General features: G+C 47.9%; 1 protein-coding gene across 1 annotated transcript in view; it reads left to right on the top strand.

Moving 5' to 3' along the window:
• GPAA1 (glycosylphosphatidylinositol anchor attachment 1) overlaps positions 1-22,616 on the top strand; it is a 113,697-nt gene extending 91,081 nt beyond the window's left edge. The window contains exons 9-13 of the mRNA XM_068235002.1: positions 3,332-3,485; positions 6,863-6,934; positions 10,845-11,041; positions 13,451-13,621; positions 21,724-22,616. Of these exons, the coding sequence (XP_068091103.1) occupies positions 3,332-3,485; positions 6,863-6,934; positions 10,845-11,041; positions 13,451-13,621; positions 21,724-21,967 (838 nt within the window). The 3' untranslated portion in view covers positions 21,968-22,616. The remainder of the gene's footprint in view (positions 1-3,331; positions 3,486-6,862; positions 6,935-10,844; positions 11,042-13,450; positions 13,622-21,723) is intronic.
• Positions 22,617-27,388: the final 4,772 nt, after the last annotated feature.

Raw genomic sequence — 27,388 nt, 5'->3', positions numbered from 1 at the left:
AAATAACCTTACATAAAAGATAGCAACTGATTTGCATTTCATTGAGTGAAATAAGTTTTTGAACCCTCTAACAATAAAAGACTTAATACTTAGTGGAAAAACCCTTGTTTGCAAGCACAGAGGTCAAACGTTTCTTGTAATTGATGACCAAGCTTGCACACATTTTAGGAGGAATGTTGGTCCACTCCTCTTTGCAGATCATCTCTAAATCCCTAAGGTTTCGAGGCTGTCTGTGTGCAACTCTGAGCTTGAGCTCCCTCCATAGGTTTTCTATTGGATTAAGGTCCGGAGACTGACTAGGCCACTCCATGACCTTAATGTGCTTCTTCTTGAGCCACTCCTTTGTTGCCTTTGCTGTATGTTTTGGGTCATTGTCGTGCTGGAACACCCATCCACGACCCATTTTCAGTTTCCTGGCAGAGGGAAGGTGGTTGACGTTCAGGATTTCACGATACATGGCTCCGTCCATTTTCCCGTTAATGCGATTAAGTTGTCCTGTGCCCTTAGCAGAAAAACACCCCCAAAGCAAAATGTTTCCACCCCCATGCTTGACGGTGGGGACGGTGTTTTGGGGGTCATAGGCAGCATTTTTCTTCCTCCAAACACAGCGAGTTGAGTTAATGCCAAAGAGCTCTATTTTGGTCTCATCAGACCACAGCACCTTCTCCCAGTCACTCACAGAATCATTCAGGTGTTCATTGGCAAACTTCAGACGGGCCTGCACATGTGCCTTCTTGAGCAGGGGGACCTTGCGAGCCCTGCAGATTTTAATCCATTGCGGTGTAATGTGTTTCCAATGGTTTTCTTGGTGACTGTGGTCCCTGCTAATTTGAGGTCATTCACTAACTCCTCCCGTGTAGTTCTAGGATGCTTTTTCACCTTTCTCAGAACCATTGACACCCCACGAGGTGAGATCTTGCGTGGAGCCCCAGAGCGAGGTCGATTGATGGTCATTTTGTGCTCCTTCCATTTTTGAACAATATACCAACAGTTGTCACCTTCTCTCCCAGCTTCTTGCTAATGGTTTTGTAGCCCATTCCAGCCTTGTGCAGGTCTACAATTTTGTCTCTGACATCCTTGGACAGCTCTTTGGTCTTTCCCATGTTGGAGAGTTTGGAGTCTGCTTGATTGATTGATACTGTGGACAGGTGTCTTTTATACAGGTGACTAGTTAAGACAGGTGTCCTTAATGAGGGTGACTAATTGAGTAGAAGTGTCTAACCACTCTGTGGGAGCCAGAACTCTTAATGGTTGGTAGGGGTTCAAAAACTTATTTCACTCAATGAAATGCAAATCAGTTGCTATCTTTTATTTAAGGTTATTTTTTCGATTTTCCTTTTGATGTGCTATCTGCCACTGTTAAAATAAACCTACCATTGAAATATATATATATATATTTTATTTTTTTTTTATTTTTTTTTATTATTATTTTTTTTTCAGTACAATCTAGGCTTTCTTTGGACAATAGTTTTTCCCAAACTATTTAATTGTACAGTCATTTTATGTAGAAAAATATGGCGTAAATACAGAAAATACACATTTTTGTTTAATTTTTAACTCTTCCTAATTTTTTTGTTTTAATAATTTTTATTGTCAAGTACGGTTTAAACATAAAGGCAGATGTTACAGATGACAGTATTAAGTAACGAGTACATGACAAAATTTAGCTAAGGTATATGCTTGATAACATTTTAAGAAATAGGATATAAAATTAACATAGCTGAAATGATGCATAAACACTATTGGAGTAAGAAAGAGAGAGAATTTAACATATAAACACATAAAAATGAGTGCTTTGCCCTTCCCGTTTAAAATAATACCCCACATGCCATTTTTTATTACTAGCTGAGCGTGTGGCAAACCGCTATCCCCAGTCTGCGCATCTGTGGTGATCGGATGTGTTCGCTACGGTGAAAGTTCAGGGGCCGTAGTGCTGTACAGATATTATTATTATTTAGTATTTATATAGCGCCGACATATTACGCAGCGCTGTACAGTGTGTATATATATATATAAATATATATTGTCTTGTCACTAACTGTCCCTCAAAGGAGCTCACAATCTAATCCCTACAATTGCCATATGTCTATATTATGTAATGTACGTACTGTAGTCTAGGGCCAGATACATCGCAATGCAACGGCAGAGCAATACCTCTGCCTCATTGGGACACCAAACGTTGCCCTAGCGATCGCATCCCATCGCTACAGGTGGCAGTCATTAAAAGTTTATAAACCGGTATAGGTATTGCAGGGGTTAACAATGTTTTAATAGGCTAGGCTGGGGTTAAAGTGCACCAGAGATCACAAAGACTAAAGATTTGATTAGAGGAGTACAGAGGCGCGAACAGAATAAAAAATAGACCACAATTTAAAACCAATTAAAAACGTGGTTGGCAAGGGTGGATTTGCCGACCCAACAATTTACACAACCAATTTTGTATGGTATAAACACATTTAATAAGTACTCCAAACAAACACCATATGCAACGCGTTTCGCGGGTCCAAAGCCCGCTTCCTCAGGCAAAAATAAAGAGCAGGAGTAACAGTATAGTTGTGCGTACGAGTGCAGCGCCTCTAGCAGGGGTTACAAATGTTTTAATAGGCTAGGCTGGGGTTAAAGTGCACCAGAGATCACAAAGACTAAAGATTTGATACTTACCCGGGGTTTCCTCCAGCCCTACAAGCACGACTGAGTCCATCGCCGTCCTCCCGCGGTCTGCCGTTCAGCAACGATCAACCCCTGTAACAGACTCAGTCCGGGTCTACTGCGCATGCGTGGGAGGTCCACACATGTGCAGAATACCCAGACTGGGCCCAACTGAGCCTGTTACTGGGGCTGGCCGCTGCTGAATGGCAGGTCGCGGGAGTACGGCGAGGGACTCAGATGTGCTTGTGGGGCTGGAGGAAGCCCCGGGCAAGTATCGATTCTTTAGCTTTTGTGATCGCTTGTACACTTTAAAGCTTAACTGGGGATTATGAAAATCAAAACACTTTTCACTGTGACCATGTCACTTCATTTATTTTTTTGCCTAAGTTTTTCGAATGATTGTTGCCATTTGCTAGCAGCAACCATTCACTTTTAACACAGGATCGCGCACGTGCAGAATGCTTTTTACCACCTTGTCTGTGGGCACCGCATTTTCTTCACCCACCAGAAGCTGTAGGGCAGGTTTTGTTTAAGAAAAGTTGATTAGATGTTTTATAGAGTTTTTAGGCAATGTTAGTGCTCATCTCCAATGCGTTCTACCAGACGTCCACAAGATGGCGCTATATGTGCTGTTAACATGTGGCTGCTGTGTGTGTGACAGTCTATACATTACTTTCCACAGGACTATTGAAGGAATGTTCCGGAAGCTGAACAACCTATCAGAGCGTCTCCACCAGTCGTACTTCTTCTACCTGCTGCCCTCGCTCTCCAGATTCGTGTCTATCGGGATTTATATGCCGGCTATGGGGTTCCTCATCCTCATCCTGATCCTCCGAATATCCTTCCAGAACTTGCAGGCTGTAGTTATAGTTTGGTAGAGAAAGGATAGAGGGAGGGGCTCTCTCGGAATCTATAAGGTGTGTTGGGATAAACATATATAATACATAAACGAGAACTCCCCCCAATAGTCCTAAAACCCTGTGCCCGGCTCATGATCATGTGACTATGCCTTCAAAATATTGTCTAGTATTTCTACCGAGATGAATTCTGGGAAATTTACATCAGCAGAGGCGACAGACAGCCCCTCCGTCATCTGACCCCAGACTTTGTATTACGATTGGCTAAATCACAGTGGCAGCTGAGACCACATGACTAATAGCTGAGACATATTTTAATGGCGTTAACCAATGTTAAAGCCAGTCTTTAACACAGTGAAGTCGAACACTAAAAAGCCAGCGCAGGAGTCTTGGGCGCAGCCGGGGCCACCAAAGGCCGTAATAGGAATTACAGCTATAGCGGCGTACAGAGTGTAACTTCGGCGCCGTCAGAAGGCGGAGCTGAAGTTACATTTAAAACACTATAATTCAGCCGCCAGCACTAGCTGGAAGCCGAATTACATCATTCCTCACTATCCATGGCGGCCTGGAGGGGGAATAGTAATTACCGCCGCCAGGACTTGTGCAGCAGCAGGATAAGCCATATACCGGCTGTATCCTGCGCCCAAGTCTCCTGGCGCCAGTTCTTCTCGTACGCAGTGAAGTAGTCAGCTAGTGACAATGACGAGTTCCTGTGGTTGACGGCTGGTTGCTGAAGGGCTGGTTCACATGGACGCTTTCCCAGTGTTCAAGTGAATGGGAGCAATCGGAACAAGCTTTTGCAGGATTTCCTGAAAGCCTGGCGGTAGGTCCCGGCACCTTGTCTCGAAAGCAACATGCAGCTTTCAGAGGCGGTAAACGTCGGGAAACCAGTGCAGAGACCAGAACTGCTAGCCTTGAAGGCTTCCCAAAAACTAGCATTTAAACGCGTCACTAAGCAAAAGCTTGGCAGACGTCTGTCTGAACAAGCCCTTAAAGTGTACCAGAGACGAAGCACCCTCATGTATTTTACCACATATATATATCAATGGGAACATTAGAGTAAACACCTACCCTGCTCTCTGTTTCATCCTTCACTGCCCAGCCTGCTTCTTATATTTTACCACATAAATATATCAGTGGGAACATTAGAGTAAACACCTACCCTGCTCTCTGTTTCATCCTTCACTGCCCAGCCTGCTTCTTATATTTTACCACATAAATATATCAGTGGGAACATTAGAGTAAACACCTACCCTGCTCTCTGTTTCATCCTTCACTGCCCAGCCTGCTTCTTATCAGCCCTGATAAAATCCCCGACTGAGCATTGTCTGGCTTTGTTCAGGAATCAGTATAGCTGAGTCTGTCTTCTCTGATGTCTTTTCAAGCCCAAGCCTGCCCCCCTCTGGCTCTGCTATAATGATTCCTGAGCAAAGCGAGACAATGCTCAGTCGGGGATTTTATCAGGGCTGGTAAGAAGCAAGCTGAGCAGTGAAGAATGAAACAGAGCAGGGTAGGTGTTTTCTCTAATGTCCCCACTGATATATATGGTAAAATACATGAGGGTGCTTCGTCTCTGGTTCACTTTAAGCATTCACTCACATGGCATGGTCCTGTGGCTCCTTTCCACTTGAGCGGAATACACATAATTTCCCTGCATCCGAGTCGTATGGGAAAACACTGCCTATTCCAGCAGTAGCATGCCAGTGTGATTCTGGACGGCATACAGCAGTTTTTCATTTCACGCACTGGAATCCCTACAGTCATGCATGACAAGGCTACGGGGATATGGCTGCATACTCGCATCTCTGCAAGGGCCAGCGTGCGTCCCGCAAGGTGCACAGCTCAATGGAAACTGGCCCTAAGTCCGTTTTAAACAAGTTGACCACTTAAAACCAATTGCAGCGAGGGAAAAAAAAACAAACTTACTCACCTATGTAGAGGGAAGGTTCTGGATCTCTTATTGACTTCTTGGTCCACGCTTCATGCCCGGAGTCCACCACTGTCCCCCGTTGAACTTCCGTGCCTTCGAGACTCATCGGAAAGCTTCAGAAGCACCTCATGTCCCCGAGTCCTGAACACAGGTGTATTCACACTGGGTATGCATCAGCACCTACTCGCATGTGTGCAGCATAGATCCGCTCATCCTCGGATGGTACTCTGGGACACGACTACTGATGGGCCCAAGTGGAGTGGGGGGGAGCACTGGGATGAGAAAATGGAGAAAGGAACGGTAAGGGTTTATGGGATCCAGAGCCTTCCCTCTCCATAGGTGAGTATTTAGAGAGAAACTGTAACCAAGAATTGAAGTTCATCCCAATCAGTAGCTGATACCACCTTTCCCATGAGAAATCTATTCCTTTTCACAAACAGACCATCAGATTGCGCTGTATGGCTGATATTGTGGTGAAACCCCTCCCACAGTGTGATGTCATGCCCATGGTTCTGACATCACACTGTGAGAGCCTTGTTGCATTGTGGGAAATAACAGCTGTTTCCTACTACCAAAAAAGCATGCAGCAGCTACTTCCAGTGACATCACCTGCCAGCAGTAAAGATGTCACCATGTGATAAATGTCAGAATGTATATCAGGGAGAGGAAAGATTTTACATCGGGCAAACACTGACTAAATCATTTATACATAATTATTGTAAAATGAAGTACTTTTTTATTACATTATTTTCACTGGAGTTCCTCTTTAAGTTTGTTTTTTCTCACTTCACATTTCCTTCAAAGCTAACCGGAGGTGGATCTGTTTTTTGTTTATTTTTTTTTGTTTTGTTTTTTTAATTTAAATACTACCTGATCCAGGGGTCTAGCCAGATCAGGTAGTGTAAATTACCGCTGCTTCTACGTCCCGCAATCGCTGATTTTCCAGGAAAAACAAACAAACAATGCTGCAGCTTTGGCACTGTGTGTCTCAACACAGAGCAGGGAGGCGGGGGAGCAGCAGGGGAGAGGCAGAGCTGGGGAGGGGCGTTCCTAACTCTAGAGTGGTCGTATTGCAGGAGTGCCTCACCTGCAAGGGAAACTCACCCCCCACTGCTTGCTGCCGACAAGCTACTTGCTGTAGGGGGGGGGGGGGATTTGAGAGCAACACGGTCGGGACACAGAGGCATGTCCCGGAGCATGGAACATATCTCTGTGTCCTATCTGCCTCCCCCTACGCCGCCTCAGGTACAGTCCTAGTTAACTTTTAATGTATTTTTTTTGTAGTTGCTGCTTGGAGAATGACTAAAAGTAGACATACTTTTTACAATCTGTATTTTCTTATTTCTACCTGTTTGAACCCAGCCATCCTTGTAGATGGAGTTTTGTTACGTTGTTATTCTGTATCTTTTCTTAACGGCCTCTTCAAGCTCTGGATCTGTGGATTAAGCTGAGTCGCTCAGAGGCGGTGACAGAGGACGGAGCTGAGGAGGTGGAGCAGGTAATGTGCGTTTCACAGCAAGAATAACCAGTAATAAGTATATGCAGCCTCACCGCCCCCCCCCCCCCCCCCTGCTTATATACAGCAACGTCACACCCCTCCTCCCCAGATCTGTGGATTCAGCTGAGTTCCTCAGAGGCGGTGACAGAGGGCGGGGCTGAGGAGGTGGCGCAGGTAATGTGCTTTTCACAGCACAAATAACCAGTAATAATTTTATGCAGCCTCACCGCCCTACCTGCCAAGGAGAGCTTCCTGCTTTTCATATACAGCAACGTCACACCCCTCCTACCCGATCTGTGGATTCAGCTGAGGCGGTAACAGAGGGCGGGGCTGAGGAGCCGGATTAGATAATGTGTATTACCAGTAATAAGTCTATGCAGCCCCACCTGCCAGGAGAGCTTCCTGCTTATCCCTAATAACAGCAAACTAACGTCACACCCCTCCTCCCCAGATCTGTGGATTCAGCTGAGTTCCTCAGAGGCGGTGACAGAGGACGGGGCTGAGGAGGTGGAGCAGGTAATGTGTGTTTCACAGCACAAATAACCAGTAATAATTTTATGCAGCCTCACCGACCTGCCTGCCAAGGAGAGCTTCCTGCTTTTCATATACAGCAACATCACTCCCCAATCTGTGGATTCAGCTGGGGCAGTGACAGAGGGCGGGGCTGAGGAGCCGGATCAGATGTATATTACCAGTAATAAGTCTATGCAGCCCCACCACCCTGCCTGCCAGGATAGCTTCCTGCTTATTCCTAATAACAGCAAACTAACATCACACCCCTCCTCCCCGATCTGTGGATTCAGCTGAGTCGCTCAGAGGCGGTGACAGAGGGCGGGGCTGAGGAGGTGGATCAGGTAATGTGTATTACCAGTAATACGTCTATGCAGCCCCACCTCCCCACCTGCCAGGATAGCTTCCTGGTTATTGTATACAGCAACCCAACGCCACACCTCACCTCCTCTGATTGCTTGCCCTAGGCTACACTATACAGTAGTTGAATTTTTTGCACATTGCTGCTTCTCAGTTATTGCACTTGCTAATCTTGTCACCCAGAGAAGTTCTGTAAAACTGCCTAGGGCCCTTTTCCACTGGAAAGCACGCACGGTCGCAACCATAATTGCGCTGTGATTGCGAAACCCACAATTTGAACTACCCGCATTTGCACCACAGCTGCCAGGAGTAGACCATGATCGCGGTTAGAATAGTACGCAGGCAGGGAAAAAGCGATGCGCACTAGTGGGAATTGAGCACCATGATTTACTCTAGCGATCGGCAAAACAGCTGCGATATGTTTTTTTAGGCGGATTGCAGCCAGTGGAATAGGTGTTAGTTTTGATGTTTGCCGTCATAGCCGATTGTACTGTCTGGTGCACTGACAGAGGTGGCATCTACATGCTTCTATATAAGCTACAGGATAACTTACCCTGTATATACTCGAATATGTCGACCTCGTGTATAAGTTGACTCCAAAGTGACCCTCTTAAAGAGACTCCGTAACAAAAATTGCATCCTGTTTTTTATCATCCTACAAGTTCCAAAAGCTATTCTAATGTGTTCTGGCTTACTGCAGCACTTTATACTATCACAGTCTCTGTAATAAATCAACTTATCTCTCTCTTGTCAGACTTGTCAGCCTGTGTCTGGAAGGCTGCCAAGTTCTTCAGTGTTGTGGTTCTGTGATGCATCTCCCCCCTCCAGGCCCCTCTCTGCACACTGCCTGTGTATTATTTAGATTAGGGCAGCTTCTCTCTTATCTGGTCAGTGTAGAGAAAAAAGAAAAAGAGAAAAAACCCGCAGGGTACCAGGAGCCCTTATGGTGTATTATCCTCAGATAAGGAAGTTAAGATAAAGAATAAATATACTCACAAGTGTAGGTTGCTTTTAAGGCAACCACTTGTATGGGCGTGTAGGGAAGTCCCGTCCCCACTCGGTCTTTAAAATCGCTGGTCGCTGCTCCTTAGAAAAAGGCTTCGCTTCTCGTAAGTCACGAAGAACCCCACAAATGGGGTAGTACAAGATCGTTTTCCGACAGGGATAGGAGGCGCCCGTATGGTGTATTAGGTGTTCTCTTAATATAAAGAGACTTCACTCGATAAAAGGTTACGAAGATTTATTTTAGCACAATAGATCTTTCCCCTGTCAGACTTGTCGGCCTGTGTCTGGAAGGCTGCCAAGTTCTTCAGTGTTGTGGTTCTGTGATGAATCTCCCCCCTCCAGGCCCCTCTCTGCACACTGCCTGTGTATTATTTAGATTAGAGCAGCTTCTCTCTTCTCTCTTATCTTTTACAAGCTGGATAAATCCTCCTCTGAGCTGGCTGGGCTTTCACATACTGAGGAATTACATACAGGCAGAGCTGTCTGCACTCTGCAGGAAGAAACAGCCTGACACTTCAGTGGAAGATAGCTGCAGGGGGAAAGAAACACACAAATGATCTCTTGAGATTCAAAAGGAAGGGTGTATACAGCCTGCTTGTGTATGAATGTATTTTCTATGTGTGGACATACTGTACATCAATCTACTTCCTGTTTTGGTGGCCATTTTGTTTGTTTATAAACAAACTTTTTAAAACTGTTTTTAACCACTTTTAATGCGGCGAGGAACGGCGAAATTGTGACAGAGGGTAATAGGAGATGTCCCCTAACGCACTGGTATGTTTACGTTTGTGCGATTTTAACAATACAGATTCTCTTTAAGCTTTTTTATTTTTTTTATTAAAGAGACTCCGTAACAAAAATTGCATCCTGTTTTTTATCATCCTACAAGTTCCAAAAGCTATTCTAATGTGTTCTGGCTTACTGCAGCACTTTCTGCTATCACTATCTCTGTAATAAATCAATGTATCTTTCCCCTGTCAGACTTGTCAGCCTGTGTCTGGAAGGCTGCCAAGTTCTTCAGTGTTGTGGTTCTGCTATGAACTCCCCCTTCCAGGCCCCTCTATGCACACTGCCTGTGTATTATTTAGATTAGAGCAGCTTCTCTCTTCTCTCTTATCTTTTACAAGCTGGATAAATCGTCCTCTGAGCTGGCTGGGCTTTCACATACTGAAGAATTACAGACAAGGGCAAAGCTGTTTGCAGGAAGAAAAGAGCAGCCTGAAACTTCAGTGCATGAGAGATGCAGGGGGAAAGAAACACACAAATGATCTCTTGAGATTCAAAAGGAAGGGTGTATACAGCTGCTTGTGTATGGATGTATTTTCTATGTGTGGACATACTGTACATCAACCTACTTCCTGTTTTGGTGGCCATTTTGTTTGTTTATAAACAAACTTTTTAAAACTGTTTTTAACCACTTTTAATGCGGCGGGGAGCGGCGAAATTGTGACAGAGGGGAATAGGAGATGTCCCCTAACGCACTGGTATGTTTACTTTTGTGCGATTTTAACAATACAGATTCTCTTTAAGTCCTACCCAGCAAAGTTAATGGCTGCACTTGGGGACCAGGAGGGTTTAATGCCTGCACTGCATAAAGTATTGCAGCCCTTAACCCCTCCTGTCCCTTAACTGCAGCCAATACCTCCTCCAGGCCCCCAAGTGCTACAATTATTCACCCTCCTTCCTGCAGCCCAGTATTTCCCCCGCCCCTTTCCTTGTTAAATGTTGTGGCCAGGACTTTCACACCTGTGCTTTCTTGGTATTTCTTTTGTTACTTAATATGGGGTAAATTGCTGCAAATGGGAATGTCACTATTAGTACACATTACTCAGTGTGCTCAGTGTTGCCCGTGACTTGTGTATAAGCCGACCCCTATACTTTTATGAAGTGAGTTAGTCCTAAATTTCTAGACTTATAGTCGAGTATATACAGTATGTTATGTACAGATGTCTGGAATCGTGATACGTGGCCATGTTACAGTGATGACTCTCATTGTTTTCTGCTAACATTCATCTGTGTATTTTCCTGTGCGCAGGACACCAGACCCAGCATTCTGTCTCTGGCCACGCCCATCGTCATCTGTCACGCCACGGGCCTCAGCCTCTACTACATCCCGGTGATGAGCCAGGATATGGCCACCGATCACTTTCCCGTCTCTGAGTCGGAGGCTGTGGTGCTGATCGCCATTGCTATATACGTGGCCGGGCTGGCTCTGCCCCACAACACGCACAGGTACAGAACTGCAGGGAACATACTGCCTATATTATTATTCTTGCTTTATTGATTACTGACTTAAAGGATACCCAATGTGACATGAGATAGACATGGGTATGTACAGTGCCTAGCACACAAATAACTTGGCTGTGTTCATTTTTTATTTACCTACCTGAAAGCGTTAAACATCAGGTATGTAAGTGGCAGTTCCTGTCTGAGTCAGACTACAGCGTGACCCTCACTGATAAGAAATTACAACTATGAAACAGCTATAAAATAGCTTCCGAGAGCAGGTAGTGTAACGATTGTGACATTGAAAACAGGTTTGCATAAAAGAGGACATTCTAAGCCTTGGGCAGACAGAGCAGTCTCCGACCCATGCCTGCCTGTGGGGGAGCCAGCGCAGGAACAACGGGATAAGGAGAGGAACAGGAAGGCTCTATAGGACCCAGAGCCTTCCCTCTCCTTAGAGGGAACCTTAACTGAGAGAGATATGGATGTTTCCTTTTAAACAATACCAGTTGCCTGGCAGTCTTGCTGATCTCTTTGGCTGCAGTAGTGGCTGAATCACACACCTGAAACAAGCATGCAGCTAATCCAGTCTGACTTCAGTCAGAGCACCTGATCTGCATGCTTGTTGAGGGGCTGTGGCTTAAAGTATTAGAGACACAGGATCAGCAGGAGAGTCAGACAACTGGTATTATTTTAAAAGGAAAAATCCACATCCTTCTCAGTTTAGGTTCCCTTTAAGTGTCTGTATGTTCTGCCTTCAGACTAGCTTTAACCAGTTCAGCCCACAGTCGTGTTTCACCTTATGCATCCGAGCAACTTTCACCTCCCATTCGTTCACCAATAACTTTATCACTACTTATCACAATGAAATGATCTATATCTTGTTTTTTCCACCACAATTTTTTTTTCACTGGGTGATACATTTTGCTAAGAATTATTTAATTCTAAATCCATTTTAACAGGAAGATTTAAGAAAGAAATGGAAAAAAATCATTATTTCTTGGTTTTCAGCCGTTATAGTTTTAAAATAATATACGCTGCCGTAATTAAAACCCATGTATTTTATTTGCCCATTTGTCCCGCTTATTACACCACCTATCACAATTTATGGCGCCGATATTTTATTTGAAAATAAAGGTAATTTTTTTCAATTTGTGTCCATCACTATTTACAAGCCTATCATTTAAAAAATTATATTAACGTACTCTCTTGACATACATGTTCAAAAAGTTCAGACCCTTACGTAACTATTTATGGTGTTTCTTTTTTTTTATTTGGGTAATTTTCGGTGTGGGAGGTAAACAGCTAATTTTAAATGTAATATAATTTATTTATTTATTAAAAAATGTATGTGGGTGTAGTTTTACTATTTGGCCACAAGATGGCCACAGTCAAAAAGTCAACTAGAATGAGGATGGGAAACTTTTTTTTTTTTACTCAGAAAGACCGTGGCCTCTGATAAGAGACCGTCGATTTTTCTGCGGGGGTCTTCGATCGATGAATGAGAAGTATATTCCATTCATTGATTGGGGAGCTAACGGCAGGCGGCGGGAGCGCGTGTGATCGCGCGCCTCAGGAGGCAGCAGCTGCACAGTCTATCTGGACGAACATATTTGTCCAGATATGCTTAAATGGTTAAAATGTAACTGTCAGGCGTAACATGAAAAATCAATTCTTTATTAAACAAGTAATAGGGGTGCTAACCAGGCAATCCAAAAGTTAAAAATCACTTTTTATTTTTCTTCTCCATAAAACATCATTCCCCAGTTTCCATGGCTCTTATTTGGTACATCTGTCACGCAAAGGAAGTTGCAGGGCATGCTGGGATTTCTTTTTTTTCTTCTTTACTTTCCCCTCACACTTAACTAATGCAGCCTGATTGGCTGAAGCCTCTTTCCCTCCTATTTTCCCCTCCACACCTCTGTTCCTCTCTGGCCAATATTTCTCAATGCATTTTCTACTACAGAGCTGGGTGGGAGTGTCTGAAGACTGGAAGGAGGGCGGGCAAAGATACACAGACAAAGTAAGGGAGGAAATGATGTCAGGATTGGCTTCAAGATAGACACAGACAAAATGGAAAAATCACTAAATACAAAATAGAAAAATCACTAAAATCAAAATGAGGATAGTGCAATACATGTGTTATGTAAGTAGAGCAAGTATTTATCTACTTATATAGGTTTTGTTTTTTTCTGAGATAGTATGGCTGACAGCTCCTCTTTAAGATTTTTTTTTTTTTTTTATTTTGAAATGTCACAAATGTGTTAGAGCTCCATCTGCTGTCCTGATGGCCATTTTGCAGTTAGAAAAGAGTCTTATCGTAACACTCGGTCACTGATTCCTGAGACTTGCCCCATGTACAGTCAGACACTCGATATGCTGGATCGTGTAACACTCCCCGCCTGATCTCTGCAGGGTTCTGACCGGAGCCGGATCGGACCAAGGCTGGATGATCCTGAAGCTGATCTCGCTGCTGTATCTGGCTGTCCTGCTGGGCTGCATCGCCGTCATCAATTTCTCTCTGGGCTTCATCCTGGCCGTGACCCTGACGCCTGTCGCTGCCATCGTCCAGCCTGTCGGGCCCAAGTGAGTGATATAGAAAAATGTCATACGTAATGGCCGGGATACGTACATACTAAAGTATGAGGCCCAGCGCAGAGATCATCCGAAACATAGCAACGCTTGTAACTGAAAATGCCGGCAGTCATGTGATGTATCGCGATACTTCGCTAGCAGCTGCTACTATGTCACTAAACCTAGTATAGTTACTATGTTTATTGACATAGTAGTGGCCGCTAGTGACCGCCCACATTTTAAGTTACACATGTTGCTATGTAAGCAATGCACGTTACTAAGGAAGGCATGCCCCTAGCAGCGAGCGCTGCTATGTAATGCGTGCTTAGCGCGCGCTCCTTCACATTCAGCTGCGCTGCTTTAGCAACCAAGCTGAGAGTGGCTTAGAGGACCGCTTTAGTGAAGAATTGTAAAATTTAAAATTCATGTGTATAAAAAGTACATTTTTGCCAAGAGTAAAACACACTATAAATGTATTTTTTCCCATATCACTGTCATTTACAACACAATATTTTATAACATTCTGACAGGTTTTAGTCACATAGTTATTTGAGTTGAAAAAAGACATACGTCCATCGAGTTTAACCAGAGAATAAAGTACAACACCAGCCTACTCCCTCACATATCCCTGTTGATCCAGAGGAAGGCACAACACCAGCCTGCTCCCTCACATATCCCTGTTGATCCAGAGGAAGGCACAACACTAGCCTGATCCCTTACATATCCCTGTTGATCCAGAGGAAGGCACAACACCAGCCTGTTCCCTCACATATCCCTGCTGATCCAGAGGAAGGCACAACACCAGCCTGCTCCCTCACATATCCCTGTTGATCCAGAGGAAGGCACAACACCAGCCTGATCCCTCACATATCCCTGTTGATCCAGAGGAAGGCACAACACCAGCCTGTTCCCTCACATATCCCTGCTGATCCAGAGGAAGGTACAACACCATCCTACTCCTCACATATCCCTGCTGACCCAGAGGAAGGTACAACACCAGCCTGCACCCTCACATATCCCTGCTGATCCAGAGGAAGGTACAACACCAGCCTGCTCCCTCACATATCCCTGCTGACCCAGAGGAAGGCACAACACCAGCCTTCTCTCTCACATATCCCTGCTGATCCAGAGGAAGGCACAACACCAGCCTACTCCCTCACATATCCCTGCTGATCCAGAGGAAGGCACAACACCAGCCTGCTCCCTCACATATCCCTGCTGATCCAGAGGAAGGCACAACACCAGCCTACTCCCTCACATATCCCTGCTGATCCAGAGGACGGTACAACACCAGCCTGCTCCCTCACATATCCCTGCTGATCCAGAGGAAGGTACAACACCAGCCTACACCCTCACATATCCCTGCTGATCCAGAGGAAGGCACAACACCAGCCTGCTCCCTCACATATCCCTGCTGATCCAGAGGAAGCCACAACACCAGCCTGCTCCCTCACATATCCCTGCTGATCCAGAGGAAGGCACAACACCAGCCTGCTCCCTTACATATCCCTGCTGATCCAGAGGAAGGTACACCAGCCTGCTCACTCACATATCCCTGCTGATCCAGAGGAAGGCACAACACCAGCCTGCTCCCTCACATATCCCTGCTGATCCAGAGGAAGGCACAACACCAGCCTGCACCCTCACATATCCCTGCTGATCCAGAGGAAGGCACAACACCAGCTTGCACCCTCACATATCCCTGCTGATCCAGAGGAAGACACAACACCAGCCTGCACCCTCACATATCCCTGTTGATCCAGAGGAAGGCACAACACCAGCCTGCACCCTCACATATCCCTGCTGATCCAGAGGAAGACACAACACCAGCCTGCACCCTCACATATCCCTGCTGATCCAGAGGAAGGCACAACACCAGCCTCCACCCTCACATATCCCTGTTGATCCAGAGGAAGGCACAGCACCAGCCTGCTCCCTCACATATCCCTGTTCATCCAGAGGAAGGCACAACACCAGCCTGCTCCCTCACATATCCCTGTTGATCCAGAGGAAGGTACAACACCAGGCTGCTCCCTCACATATCCCTGCTGATCCAGAGGAAGGTACAACACCAGCCTGCTCCCTCACATATCCCTGCTGATCCAGAGGAAGGCACAACACCAGCCTGCACCCTCACATATCCCTGCTGATGCAGAGGAAGGCACAGCACCAGCCTGCTCCCTCACATATCCCTGTTGATCCAGAGGAAGGCACAACACCAGCCTGCTCCCTCACATATCCCTGCTGATCCAGAGGAGGGTACAACACCAGCCTGCTCCCTCACATATCCCTGCTGATCCAGAGGAAGGCACAACACCAGCCTGCTCCTTCACATATCCCTGCTGATCCAGAGGAAGGCACAACACCAGCCTGCACCCTTACATATTCCTGCTGATCCAGAGGAAGGCACAACACCAGCCTGCTCCCTCACATATCCCTGCTGATCCAGAGGAAGGTACAACACCAGCCTGCTTCCTCACATATCCCTGCTGATCCAGAGGAAGGCACAACACCAGCCTGCTCCATCACATATCCCTGCTGATCCAGAGGAAGGCACAACACCAGCCTGCTCCCTCACATATCCCTGCTGATCCAGAGGAAGGTACAACACCAGCCTGCTCCCTCACATATCCCTGCTGATCCAGAGGAAGGTACAACACCAGCCTGCTCCCTCACATGTCCATGTTGATCCAGAGGAAGGAACAACACCAGCCTGCTCCCTCACATATCCCTGCTGATCCAGAGGAAGGCACAACACCAGCCTGCATCCTCACATATCCCTGCTGATCCAGAGGAAGGCACAACACCAGCCTGCACCCTCACATATCCCTGCTGATCCAGAGGAAGGCACAACACCAGCCTGCACCCTTACATATCCCTGCTGATCCAGAGGAAGGCACAACACCAGCCTGCACCTCACATATCCCTGCTGATCCAGAGGAAGGCACAACACCAGCCTGCTCCCTCACATATCCCTGCTGATCCAGAGGAAGGCACAACACCAGCCTGCTTCCTCACATATCCCTGCTGATCCAGAGGAAGGCACAACACCAGCCTGCACCCTCACATATCCCTGCTGATCCAGAGGAAGGCACAACACCAGCCTGCTTCCTCACATATCCCTGTTGATCCAGAGGAAGGTACAACGCCAGCCTGCTCCCTCACATATCCCTGCTGATCCAGAGGAAGGTACAACGCCAGCCTGCTCCCTCACATATCCCTGCTGATCCAGAGAAAGGCACAACACCAGCCTGCTCCCTTACATATCCCTGCTGATCCAGAGGAAGGCACAACACCAGCCTGCACTCTCACATATCCCTGCTGATCCAGAGGAAGGAACAACACCAGCCTGCTCCCTCACATATCTCTGCTGATCCAGAGGAAGGCACAACACCAGCCTGCTCCCTCACATATCCCTGCTGATCCAGAGGAAGGCACAACACCAGCCTGCACCCTCACATATCCCTGCTGAGTCAGAGGAAGGCACAACACCAGCCTGCTCCCTCACATATCTCTGCTGATCCAGAGGAAGGCACAACACCAGCCTGCTCCCTTACATATCCCTGCTGATCCAGAGGAAGGCACAACACCAGCCTGCTTCCTCACATATCCCTGTTGATCCAGAGGAAGGCACAACACCAGCCTGCATCCTCACATATCCCTGCTGATCCAGAGGAAGGTACAACACCAGCCTCCTCCCTCACATATCCCTGCTGATCCAGAGGAAGGCACAACACCAGCCTGCTCCCTCACATATCCCTGCTGATCCAGAGGAAGACACAACACCAGCCTGCTCCCTCACATATCCCTGCTGATCCAGAGGAAGGCACAACACCAGCCTGCTCCCTTACATATCCCTGCTGATCCAGAGGAAGGTACAACACCAGCCTGCTCCCTCACATATCTCTGCTGATCCAGAGGAAGGCACAACACCAGCCTGCTCCCTCACATATCCCTGCTGATCCAGAGGAAGGCACAACACCAGCCTGCTCCCTCACATATCCCTGCTGATCCAGAGGAAGGTACAACACCAGCCTGCTCCCTCACATATCCCTGCTGATCCAGAGGAAGGTACAACACCAGCCTGCTCCCTCACATGTCCCTGTTGATCCAGAGGAAGAAACAACACCAGCCTGCTCCCTCACATATCCCTGCTGATCCAGAGGAAGGCACAACACCAGCCTGCATCCTCACGTATCCCTGCTGATCCAGAGGAAGGCACAACACCAGCCTGCACCCTCACATATCCCTGCTGATCCAGAGGAAGGCACAACACCAGCCTGCTCCCTTACATATCCCTGCTGATCCAGAGGAAGGCACAACACCAGCCTGCTTCCTCACATATCCCTGTTGATCCAGAGGAAGGCACAACACCAGCCTGCATCCTCACATATCCCTGCTGATCCAGAGGAAGGTACAACACCAGCCTCCTCCCTCACATATCCCTGCTGATCCAGAGGAAGGCACAACACCAGCCTGCTCCCTCACATATCCCTGCTGATCCAGAGGAAGACACAACACCAGCCTGCTCCCTCACATATCCCTGCTGATCCAGAGGAAGGCACAAAACCAGCCTGCTCCCTTACATATCCCTGCTGATCCAGAGGAAGGTACAACACCAGCCTGCTCCCTCACATATCTCTGCTGATCCAGAGGAAGGCACAACACCAGCCTGCTCCCTCACATATCCCTGCTGATCCAGAGGAAGGCACAACACCAGCCTGCTCCCTCACATATCCCTGCTGATCCAGAGGAAGGTACAACACCAGCCTGCTCCCTCACATATCCCTGCTGATCCAGAGGAAGGTACAACACCAGCCTGCTCCCTCACATGTCCCTGTTGATCCAGAGGAAGGAACACCAGCCTGCTCCCTCACATATCCCTGCTGATCCAGAGGAAGGCACAACACCAGCCTGCATCCTCACGTATCCCTGCTGATCCAGAGGAAGGCACAACACCAGCCTGCACCCTCACATATCCCTGCTGATCCAGAGGAAGGCACAACACCAGCCTGCACCCTTACATATCCCTGCTGATCCAGAGGAAGGCACAACACCAGCCTGCTCCCTCACATATCCCTGCTGATCCAGAGGAAGGCACAACACCAGCCTGCTCCCTCACATATCCCTGCTGATCCAGAGGAAGGCACAACACCAGCCTGCTTCCTCACATATCCCTGCTGATCCAGAGGAAGGCACAACACCAGCCTGCACCCTCACATATCCCTGCTGATCCAGAGGAAGGCACAACACCAGCCTGCTTCCTCACATATCCCTGTTGATCCAGAGGAAGGTACAACGCCAGCCTGCTCCCTCACATATCCCTGCTGATCCAGAGGAAGGTACAACGCCAGCCTGCTCCCTCACATATCCCTGCTGATCCAGAGGAAGGCACAACACCAGCCTGCCCCCCTTACATATCCCTGCTGATCCAGAGGAAGGCACAACACCAGCCTGCTCCCTCACATATCCCTGCTGATCCAGAGGAAGGAACAACACCAGCCTGCTCCCTCACATATCCCTGCTGATCCAGAGGAAGGCACAACACCAGCCTGCTCCCTCACATATCCCTGCTGATCCAGAGGAAGGCACAACACCAGCCTGCACCCTCACATATCCCTGCTGATTCAGAGGAAGGCACAACACCAGCCTGCTCCCTCACATATCCCTGCTGATCCAGAGGAAGGCACAACACCAGCCTGCTCCCTTACATATCCCTGCTGATCCAGAGGAAGGCACAACACCAGCCTGCTCCCTTACATATCCCTGCTGATCCAGAGGAAGGCACAACACCAGCCTGCTTCCTCACATATCCCTGTTGATCCAGAGGAAGGCACAACACCAGCCTGCTCCCTCACATATCCCTGCTGATCCAGAGGAAGGTACAACACCAGCCTCCTCCCTCACATATCCCTGCTGATCCAGAGGAAGGCACAACACCAGCCTGCTCCCTCACATATCCCTGCTGATCCAGAGGAAGACACAACACCAGCCTGCTCCCTCACATATCCCTGCTGATCCAGAGGAAGGCACAACACCAGCCTGCTCCCTCACATATACCTGCTGATCCAGAGGAAGGCACAACACTAGCCTGCTCCCTCACATATCCCTGCTGATCCAGAGGAAGGCACATCACCAGCCTGCACCCTCACATATCCCTGCTGATCCAGAGGAAGGCACAACACCAGCCTGCTCCCTCATTTATCCCTGCTGATCCAGTGGAAGGCACAACACCAGCCTGCACCCTCACATATCCCTGCTGATCCAGAGGAAGGCACAACACCAGCCTGCTCCCTCACATACCCTGCTGATCCAGAGGAAGGCACAACACCAGCCTGCTCCCTCACATATCCCTGCTGATCCAGAGGAAGGCACAACACCAGCCTGCATCCTCACATATCCCTGCTGATCCAGAGGAAGGCACAACACCAGCCTGCTCCCTCACATATCCCTGTTGATCCAGAGGAAGACACAACACCAGCCTGCTCCCTCACATATTCCTGCTGATCCAGAGGAAGGCACAACACCAGCCTGCTCCCTCACATATCCCTGCTGATCCAGAGGAAGACACAACACCAGCCTGCTCCCTCACATATCCCTGCTGATCCAGAGGAAGGCACAACACCAGCCTGCTCCCTCACATATCCCTGCTGATCCAGAGGAAGGCACAACACCAGCCTGCTCCCTCACATATCCCTGCTGATCCAGAGGAAGACACAACACCAGCCTGCACCCTCACATATCCCTGCTGATCCAGAGGAAGGAACAACACCAGCCTGCTCCCTCACATATCCCTGCTGATCCAATGGAAGGCACAACACCAGCCTGCTCCCTCACATATCCCTGCTGATCCAGAGGAAGGCCCAACACCAGCCTGCTCCCTCACATATCCCTGCTGATCCAAAGGAAGGCACAACACCAGCCTGCTCCCTCACATATCCCTGTTGATCCAGAGGAAGGCACAACACCAGCCTGCACCCTCCATATCCCTGCTGATCCAGAGGAAGGCACAACACCAGCCTGCTCCCTCACATATCCCTGCTGATCCAGAGGAAGGCACAACACCAGCCTGCTCCCTCACATATCCCTGTTGATCCAGAGGAAGGTGACAAACCCTTACAAGGCATGGTCCAATTAGCCCCAAAAGGGAAAAAATTCCTTCCCGACTCCGGATGGCAATCAGATAAAATCCCTGGATCAACATCACTGGGCATTACCTAGTAATTGTTGCCATGGATGTCTTTCAACGCAAGGAAAGCATCTAAGCCCCCTTTAAATGCAGATATAGAAACCAGTTTTGTACTAGTACATTTCCTCATGGGGGACTCTTAGGGTTTTTCTTATTTCCAAAAGCATTTCTTGACTGGCAGGTCCTTTTGTCCAACCACCACAATAATGCACAAGTGAGAAGGGAGGCCAGCATCATTGTATAGATCCTCTCCAGGGAGTGCTTTGGTAAAGAATAAAGGGAATACGTAGAATCCCTCAGAACAGGACATTTACACTGTTACACAAGCGGTACACTGACTACATTGTATCCAAGTGTCATGTTGTCAGGGCCGTGCAGCCCGTGCCGCCGCCCTTAGCGCTGTTTGGAGGGGGGCGCTGTAACGGAGGGGGGAGCCGGAGCCGCGGGGAGTGCAGCCCTCCCTCTCCCTCCCTCTCCCCGGGCCGCCCTCCGTGCTCCCCCCTCCGATGCACAGTAAATAGCGCAGCAGGAAGCTCTGACCACAACTACTCACCTTCCTGCGTTCCACTCGCTGCTGATCTCCTATCGGTATAGACGCTAATACACACGCTGCTTCCGGCTAAACAGGACTTTACACCCTTGCCCTGGGTGCATTTTAGCCTAGAAACTGCACTGCCAAAGGCTTACAATCTAGAGGGAGAGGTAGGGACACGAGAGGTAGGGGACCAGAGTTCAGCTGTGGGTTTACAGCAATTGTGAGGGGTGGTAGGCCAGAGTGAAAAGGTGAGTTTTGAGCGCCTTCTTGAAGATGTTGAAGGAGGGGGGGCTGCCCTAATGGGTGGAGGTAGGGAGTTCCATAGTGTTGGAGCAGAGATATGCTTTTCTTCTAGGGATTTGAGCTGACGTACTGTCCCTTTGTTTCCAGGCTCCTGTATGCTGTTCTTCTAGTCTTGGTGACACCGGCGACCACCCTCCTGGGCAGCATCTTCCTGTATCGAGAACTGATCGAGTACCCGGTCACCATCCTGGAATGCTGGCAGCTCTTCCTGCAGGCCATCGCTGGGGGGATGTTGGACCACTACCTGTACGGTTCCTTACTGTTCCCCTTCATCGCACTCTTCATTTACCCCTGCTGGCTGCAGCTGTGGAACGTCGTCTTCTGGAAGTGAACCTGAGTGATTCAGCTTCTCAGACGTAAGAGAGTTTCTGGCCTGGATGTCCCCAATCTTCCGGGATAAGATAACAGGGACTTGGCTACCAACAAGAAGCCGTTGTGTTGTTGGATGAGGATGTGATGAGTCACTGGTGGAGGGTCTGGCTGGAGCTGCCCGGGGCATCTTGGGAAACTGTTTTTTTCAATCAGATACTGCAGGAGATCAGGGCTTGCATGATTTGTTTTTTATTTATTGACTTTTTTGTATACATTTTTTTTGTTTTTTTTACTTTAAAAAGAAAGGTATGAGCCATGAAAACAACCGAGGATTTAAGTATCGTGCCAGATCATCGCTGAGCATTACCAATGTGTATAACACCATCTAGCAATAAACACAATCTTCAGCACAAGTTTGCCATGTCAGAGTTGCAGTCCTGCCATGGGTGTGCCTGCAGGAGAACCGCATTCACCAGAAATTCTGACCTCTGGGGGCACATCAGGGACTCTGCCTTCCAGACTCTCTGTTGCCGGCACTGAAGCTGTTCTCAGCTTGTGACTCCGACCTCGCAAAGATGATGACATCTGCTGCCTGTACAATGTCTGATAAAAGTGTAATGACTGCTGAAAGATTTACCTTTTATGAATTAAACTTTCTTTAAACTTCCCATGAGCAAGATTTATTAGCAGAGAGAGAACTGTCCACTACTCTTGCTATATAATAAAGCCACCATATACCCATACTCTCACATCGTAGTGACACACTATGCCTTCATGCTCCTACATAGTTACACTCCACTCGTTGTCCTGCTGCAGAATAAATCTGGTGCCAGTCAAATGCCTCCCTGATGGTATTGCATGATGGATAAGTATCTGTCTGCACCTAGCATGGAGGATACCATTAATTATTTTCCAATCCTTAACACCAGGAATGGAACTTCAGACCTCCACCATGTTTCACTGTTGACTTCAGTCACCCCTCCTCATACTGTTCTTCAGGCCAACTGCCTTATGTTACAACCAATTATTTCAAATTTACCCCTCCAACAGCAGGGGTGTGGCTTCAGCTCACACAACCTATCTCCTCCCTCAGCGTAATACACGGCGCAGCGTGGTTCCAGTTGGGCGCAAAGTGTCAGACTTAGTCCAAGGCTTTGATTTGAGAGGTCTGACTTTGTGCCAGAATAGATCTAACGGCAGCGTGGGGAGCTCAAATGTGCCCACTTAACCCTTTGGGGACCGGCTGCTTAACCCCCCTTAAGGACCAGGCGATTTTGCATGGGGGCGGGCACATTTGGGGGGGTCAGGCAGCCGGATCCCCTCTGTGGCTAGCTGGGCTGTGTGGCCAGGTGTCCCCCCTGTAGGCAGCAGCCTTAACTCACCTTCCAGGCTCCAGCAGTGAGCCGCAGTACACCGCTCCGGCCCGCATCCCCGCTCGTACTGCCGCTCAGTTCCGGGTCGCGGCTTGATGATGTCATCAAGCCGGGACCCGGCACTGACGTCAGAGAGAGTGGGGATGCCGGCCAGAGTGAAGGGGAGCGCCAATCGCTGTGGGAACGGCAGGGAGGTGAGTGGATCCTCTTCTTTTTCCCTCTACCGCCGCATCACGTGATCAGAAGCTATACGCGATGGCTTCTGATCACTGAGGGGAGATGCTAGCTGTCATATGGCAGCTTAATCTCCCCTCTCGGGTGCGCACGATCGCGTCGGGAGCAGAAACGGCGGGTGGCGTAGATCCTACGTTGCATCAGGCTAGAACAGCCACAAGTGTGGCGTAGGATCTACATTACGCGGTCCCCAAAATGTTAATATATTGTGTGGTGCAGCGGCGCATAGTGGTGGCCATACTTCTAGAGATGATGGGCAGATTCGACCAAGAGACAAATCTCGCACGTGCGAAATGGCTGCCGCTAGGTGGCTTTATTGCCAGATAAAATCACAGCTTCAGCCCCTCAGGATCAAATTGTTTGACTTCTGCCGCCGGCCCCATCCTCCGCTGCTGTGTCACGTACTTTCAATATTACGTGGGCGGATTTGGGCTTGCCGCTAGGGGGCGCCTATTGAACTCCTCCGGCATCAAGCAAGGCTGTGAAATAGCATTATGACGTTAGTGGGTATGCAATGGGGCGGATCTACAGTGCACAAGCTGGCCCCGCCCCCCAACTGATGCTCTGGTGCGACGAGGTGGAGACCCCTCTGGGTCGTCCCTCTTCTGTGATTCAGCAATCACAGGGAGACTTGGGTCATCACAAAGATGGAGTGGAGAGGGTTAAATGTGCACACAAGCCAGAATTATTAGCATGTTCTCAGTCATCTCTTGTAGCCACACAGTTCATATCTAAAGGCAATAGTCATTCGATTAGTCCTAACTTGGAATCATCACTGAGATGTGATGATTAACTACTGTACTTATGGTTGCAGAGGCAGTATATTTAAGCCTCCCAGGACTTCACTTATCCCGGGGCGTAGATATATATGGTATGTACCTTGCCGTTTGTGCGCGCTCCCGCGCATGTTCTCATCACCACACTGATCAGTGAATGGGAACACAGTTTCCATTCACCAATCAAATTGCCTGTGATCAATGATCACCAAAATCAATGACATGCCGCTGGTCATTGACTAAAGTGAAACCGCACACAGCACTTCCTGTCACTGTGTACTGGTCAAAGTACACAGGAATAAAGTGGGGAGACATCTATTGGCCAGATCGTAAAAATACTCCTACATATGCTAAATAAATCTATTAATTAACCCCTTACCTCCCCCACTCTCCCATTGTTACCAAAATAAAACACTTGTGTTGTATATATAAAAAAATATATATTTTTAAAGAATAAATACATAACTAGTTACCTTAGGGCAGGGGTCTCAAACTCGTGGCCCACGGGTCATTTGCGGCTAGAGTTGAGCTGAAATTTTCGTAATTTCGCATTACTATAATTACGCATGCGAAATTTGCGATTACGATGCGAAATTAGCGTAGCGAAATTGCCATTAAAATCGTAATTGAAAATACCGTAAGCGTAATTTTCAACGCGAAATTTCGCGTTTCGTTCATGCCGTAATTTCGCATTAAACGCTACCGTAATTTCGCGTTAAACCGTAACGCTCCGTATAATATAAAAAAGCCGCCGACTTTAAGGGTTAATAGCAAAGCCCCCTTAAATGCTAAGAGCCTCAAATTTGGAGAATATATTAAGGAGATCAGGAGGAATAAGAGGAAAATTTTTTTTTGCAAAAAGACCTTATAGTTTTTGAGAAAATCGATGTTAAAGTTTCAAAGGAAAAATGTAAACATTTAAAAACCCGCCGACTTTAACGGTTAATAGCAAAGCCTGCTTAAAGTTTAGGAACACCAAATTCCCAGGGTATATTAAGGGGATCAGTGGGAATAAGAGGAAAAAATTTTTTTTCAAAAAGACCTTATAGTTTTTGAGAAAATCGATTTTTAAGTTTCAAGGGCGAAAATGTCTTTTAAATGCGGAAAATGTCAGTTTTTTTTGCACAGGTAACAATAGTGTATTATTTTCATAGATTCCCCCAAGTGGGAAGAGTTTTACTTACTTCGTTCTGAGTGTGGGAAATATAAAAAAAAAACGACGTGGGGTCCCCCCTCCCAGACCTCTTTAACCCCTTGTCCCCCATGCAGGCTGGGATAGCCAGAATGCGGAGCACCGGCCGCGTGGGGCTCCGCACCCTGACTATACCAGCCCGCATGGTCCATGGATTGGGGGGTCTCGGAAGGGGAGGGGCAGCCAAGCTTTCCCCTCCCCCTCCGAGCCCTTGTCCAATCCAAGGACAAGGGGCTCTTCTCCACCTCCGATGGGCGGTGGAGGTGGAGGCCGCGATTTCCTGGGTGGGGGGTTCATGGTGGAATCTGGGAGTCCCCTTTAAAAAGGGGTCCCCCAGATGCCCACCCCCCTCCCAGGAGAAATGAGTATAGAGGTACTTGTAGTACCCCTTACCCATTTCCTTTAAGAGTTAAAAGTAAATAAACACACAAACACATAGAAAAAGTATTTTAATTGAACAAAAAACATAACCACGAAAAAAGTCCTTTAATATTCTTAATTAACCATTAATACTTACCTGTCCCTTTAAATAAATGATCCCACGCAATATCCTCGGAAATGTTCTATCAGTTACAATGTAACAAAGTTATTATGTAACAACTTTGTTACATTGTAACTACGCCGCACCCGACGCCACTCGCCGCTCAGCCGCCGCATACGCGTCCGTGCAGGACGCTAAGTCCCCGCAGCTCCCGCTGTCCACCCCGCCCACATCTGTCACCCACATGTCACCCACATGTGGGTGACATGTGGGTGACATGTGGGAGAGGCGGGGAGGGCAGCGGAGCCGGCGGGGACTTAGCGTCCTGCACGGACCCGACAGAGCTCTGAGCTATATAGCTCAGAGCTCTGAGAAGCATCTTTGTATTTGGGCTCCAAGGAGCCCCATTGGTCCTTAGCAGACCAATGGGGTTCCTTCAAATCAGAAGGAACCCCATTGGTCTGCTAAGGACCAATGGGGCTCCTTGGAGCCCAAATACAAAGATGCTTTCGAGAGCTCTGAGCTATAGCTCAGAGCTCTGTCGGGTCCTGCAGCGCAGACGCGGCGGCGGCGGCGGCGGTGAGTGACGTCGGGTGCGGCGTAGTTACAATGTAACAAAGTTGTTATATTGTAATAACTTTGTTACATTGTAACTGATAGAACATTTCCGAGGATATTGCGTGAGATCATTTATTTAAAGGGACAGGTAAGTATTAATGGTTAATTAAGAATATTAAAGGACTTTTTTCGTGGTTATGTTTTTTGTTCAATTAAAATACTTTTTCTATGTGTTTGTGTGTTTATTTACTTTTAACTCTTAAAGGAAATGGGTAAGGGGTACTACAAGTACCTCTATACTCATTTCTCCTGGGAGGGGGGTGGGCATCTGGGGGACCCCTTTTTAAAGGGGACTCCCAGATTCCACCATGAACCCCCCACCCAGGAAATCGCGGCCTCCACCTCCACCGCCCATCGGAGGTGGAGAAGAGCCCCTTGTCCTTGGATTGGACAAGGGCTCGGAGGGGGAGGGGAAAGCTTGGCTGCCTCTCCCCTTCCGAGACCCCCCAATCCATGGACCATGCGGGCTGGTATAGTCAGGGTGCGGAGCCCCACGCGGCCGGTGCTCCGCATTCTGGATATCCCAGCCTGCATGGGGGACAAGGGGTTAAAGAGGTCTGGGAGGGGGGACCCCACGTCGTTTTTTTTTTGTATTTCCCACACTCAGAACGAAGTAAGTAAAACTCTTCCCACTTGGGGGAATCTATGAAAATAATACACTATTGTTACCTGTGCAAAAAAAACGGACATTTTCCGCATTTAAAAGACATTTTCGCCCTTGAAACTTAAAAATCGATTTTCTCAAAAACTATAAGGTCTTTTTGAA

Source organism: Hyperolius riggenbachi, chromosome 5 (assembly GCF_040937935.1).
Source record: "Hyperolius riggenbachi isolate aHypRig1 chromosome 5, aHypRig1.pri, whole genome shotgun sequence".
In the NCBI taxonomy this organism is placed as follows: domain Eukaryota; kingdom Metazoa; phylum Chordata; class Amphibia; order Anura; family Hyperoliidae; genus Hyperolius; species Hyperolius riggenbachi.
The sequence above is the reverse complement of the archived record's forward strand: the minus strand, read 5'-3'. Positions and strand labels throughout refer to the sequence as shown.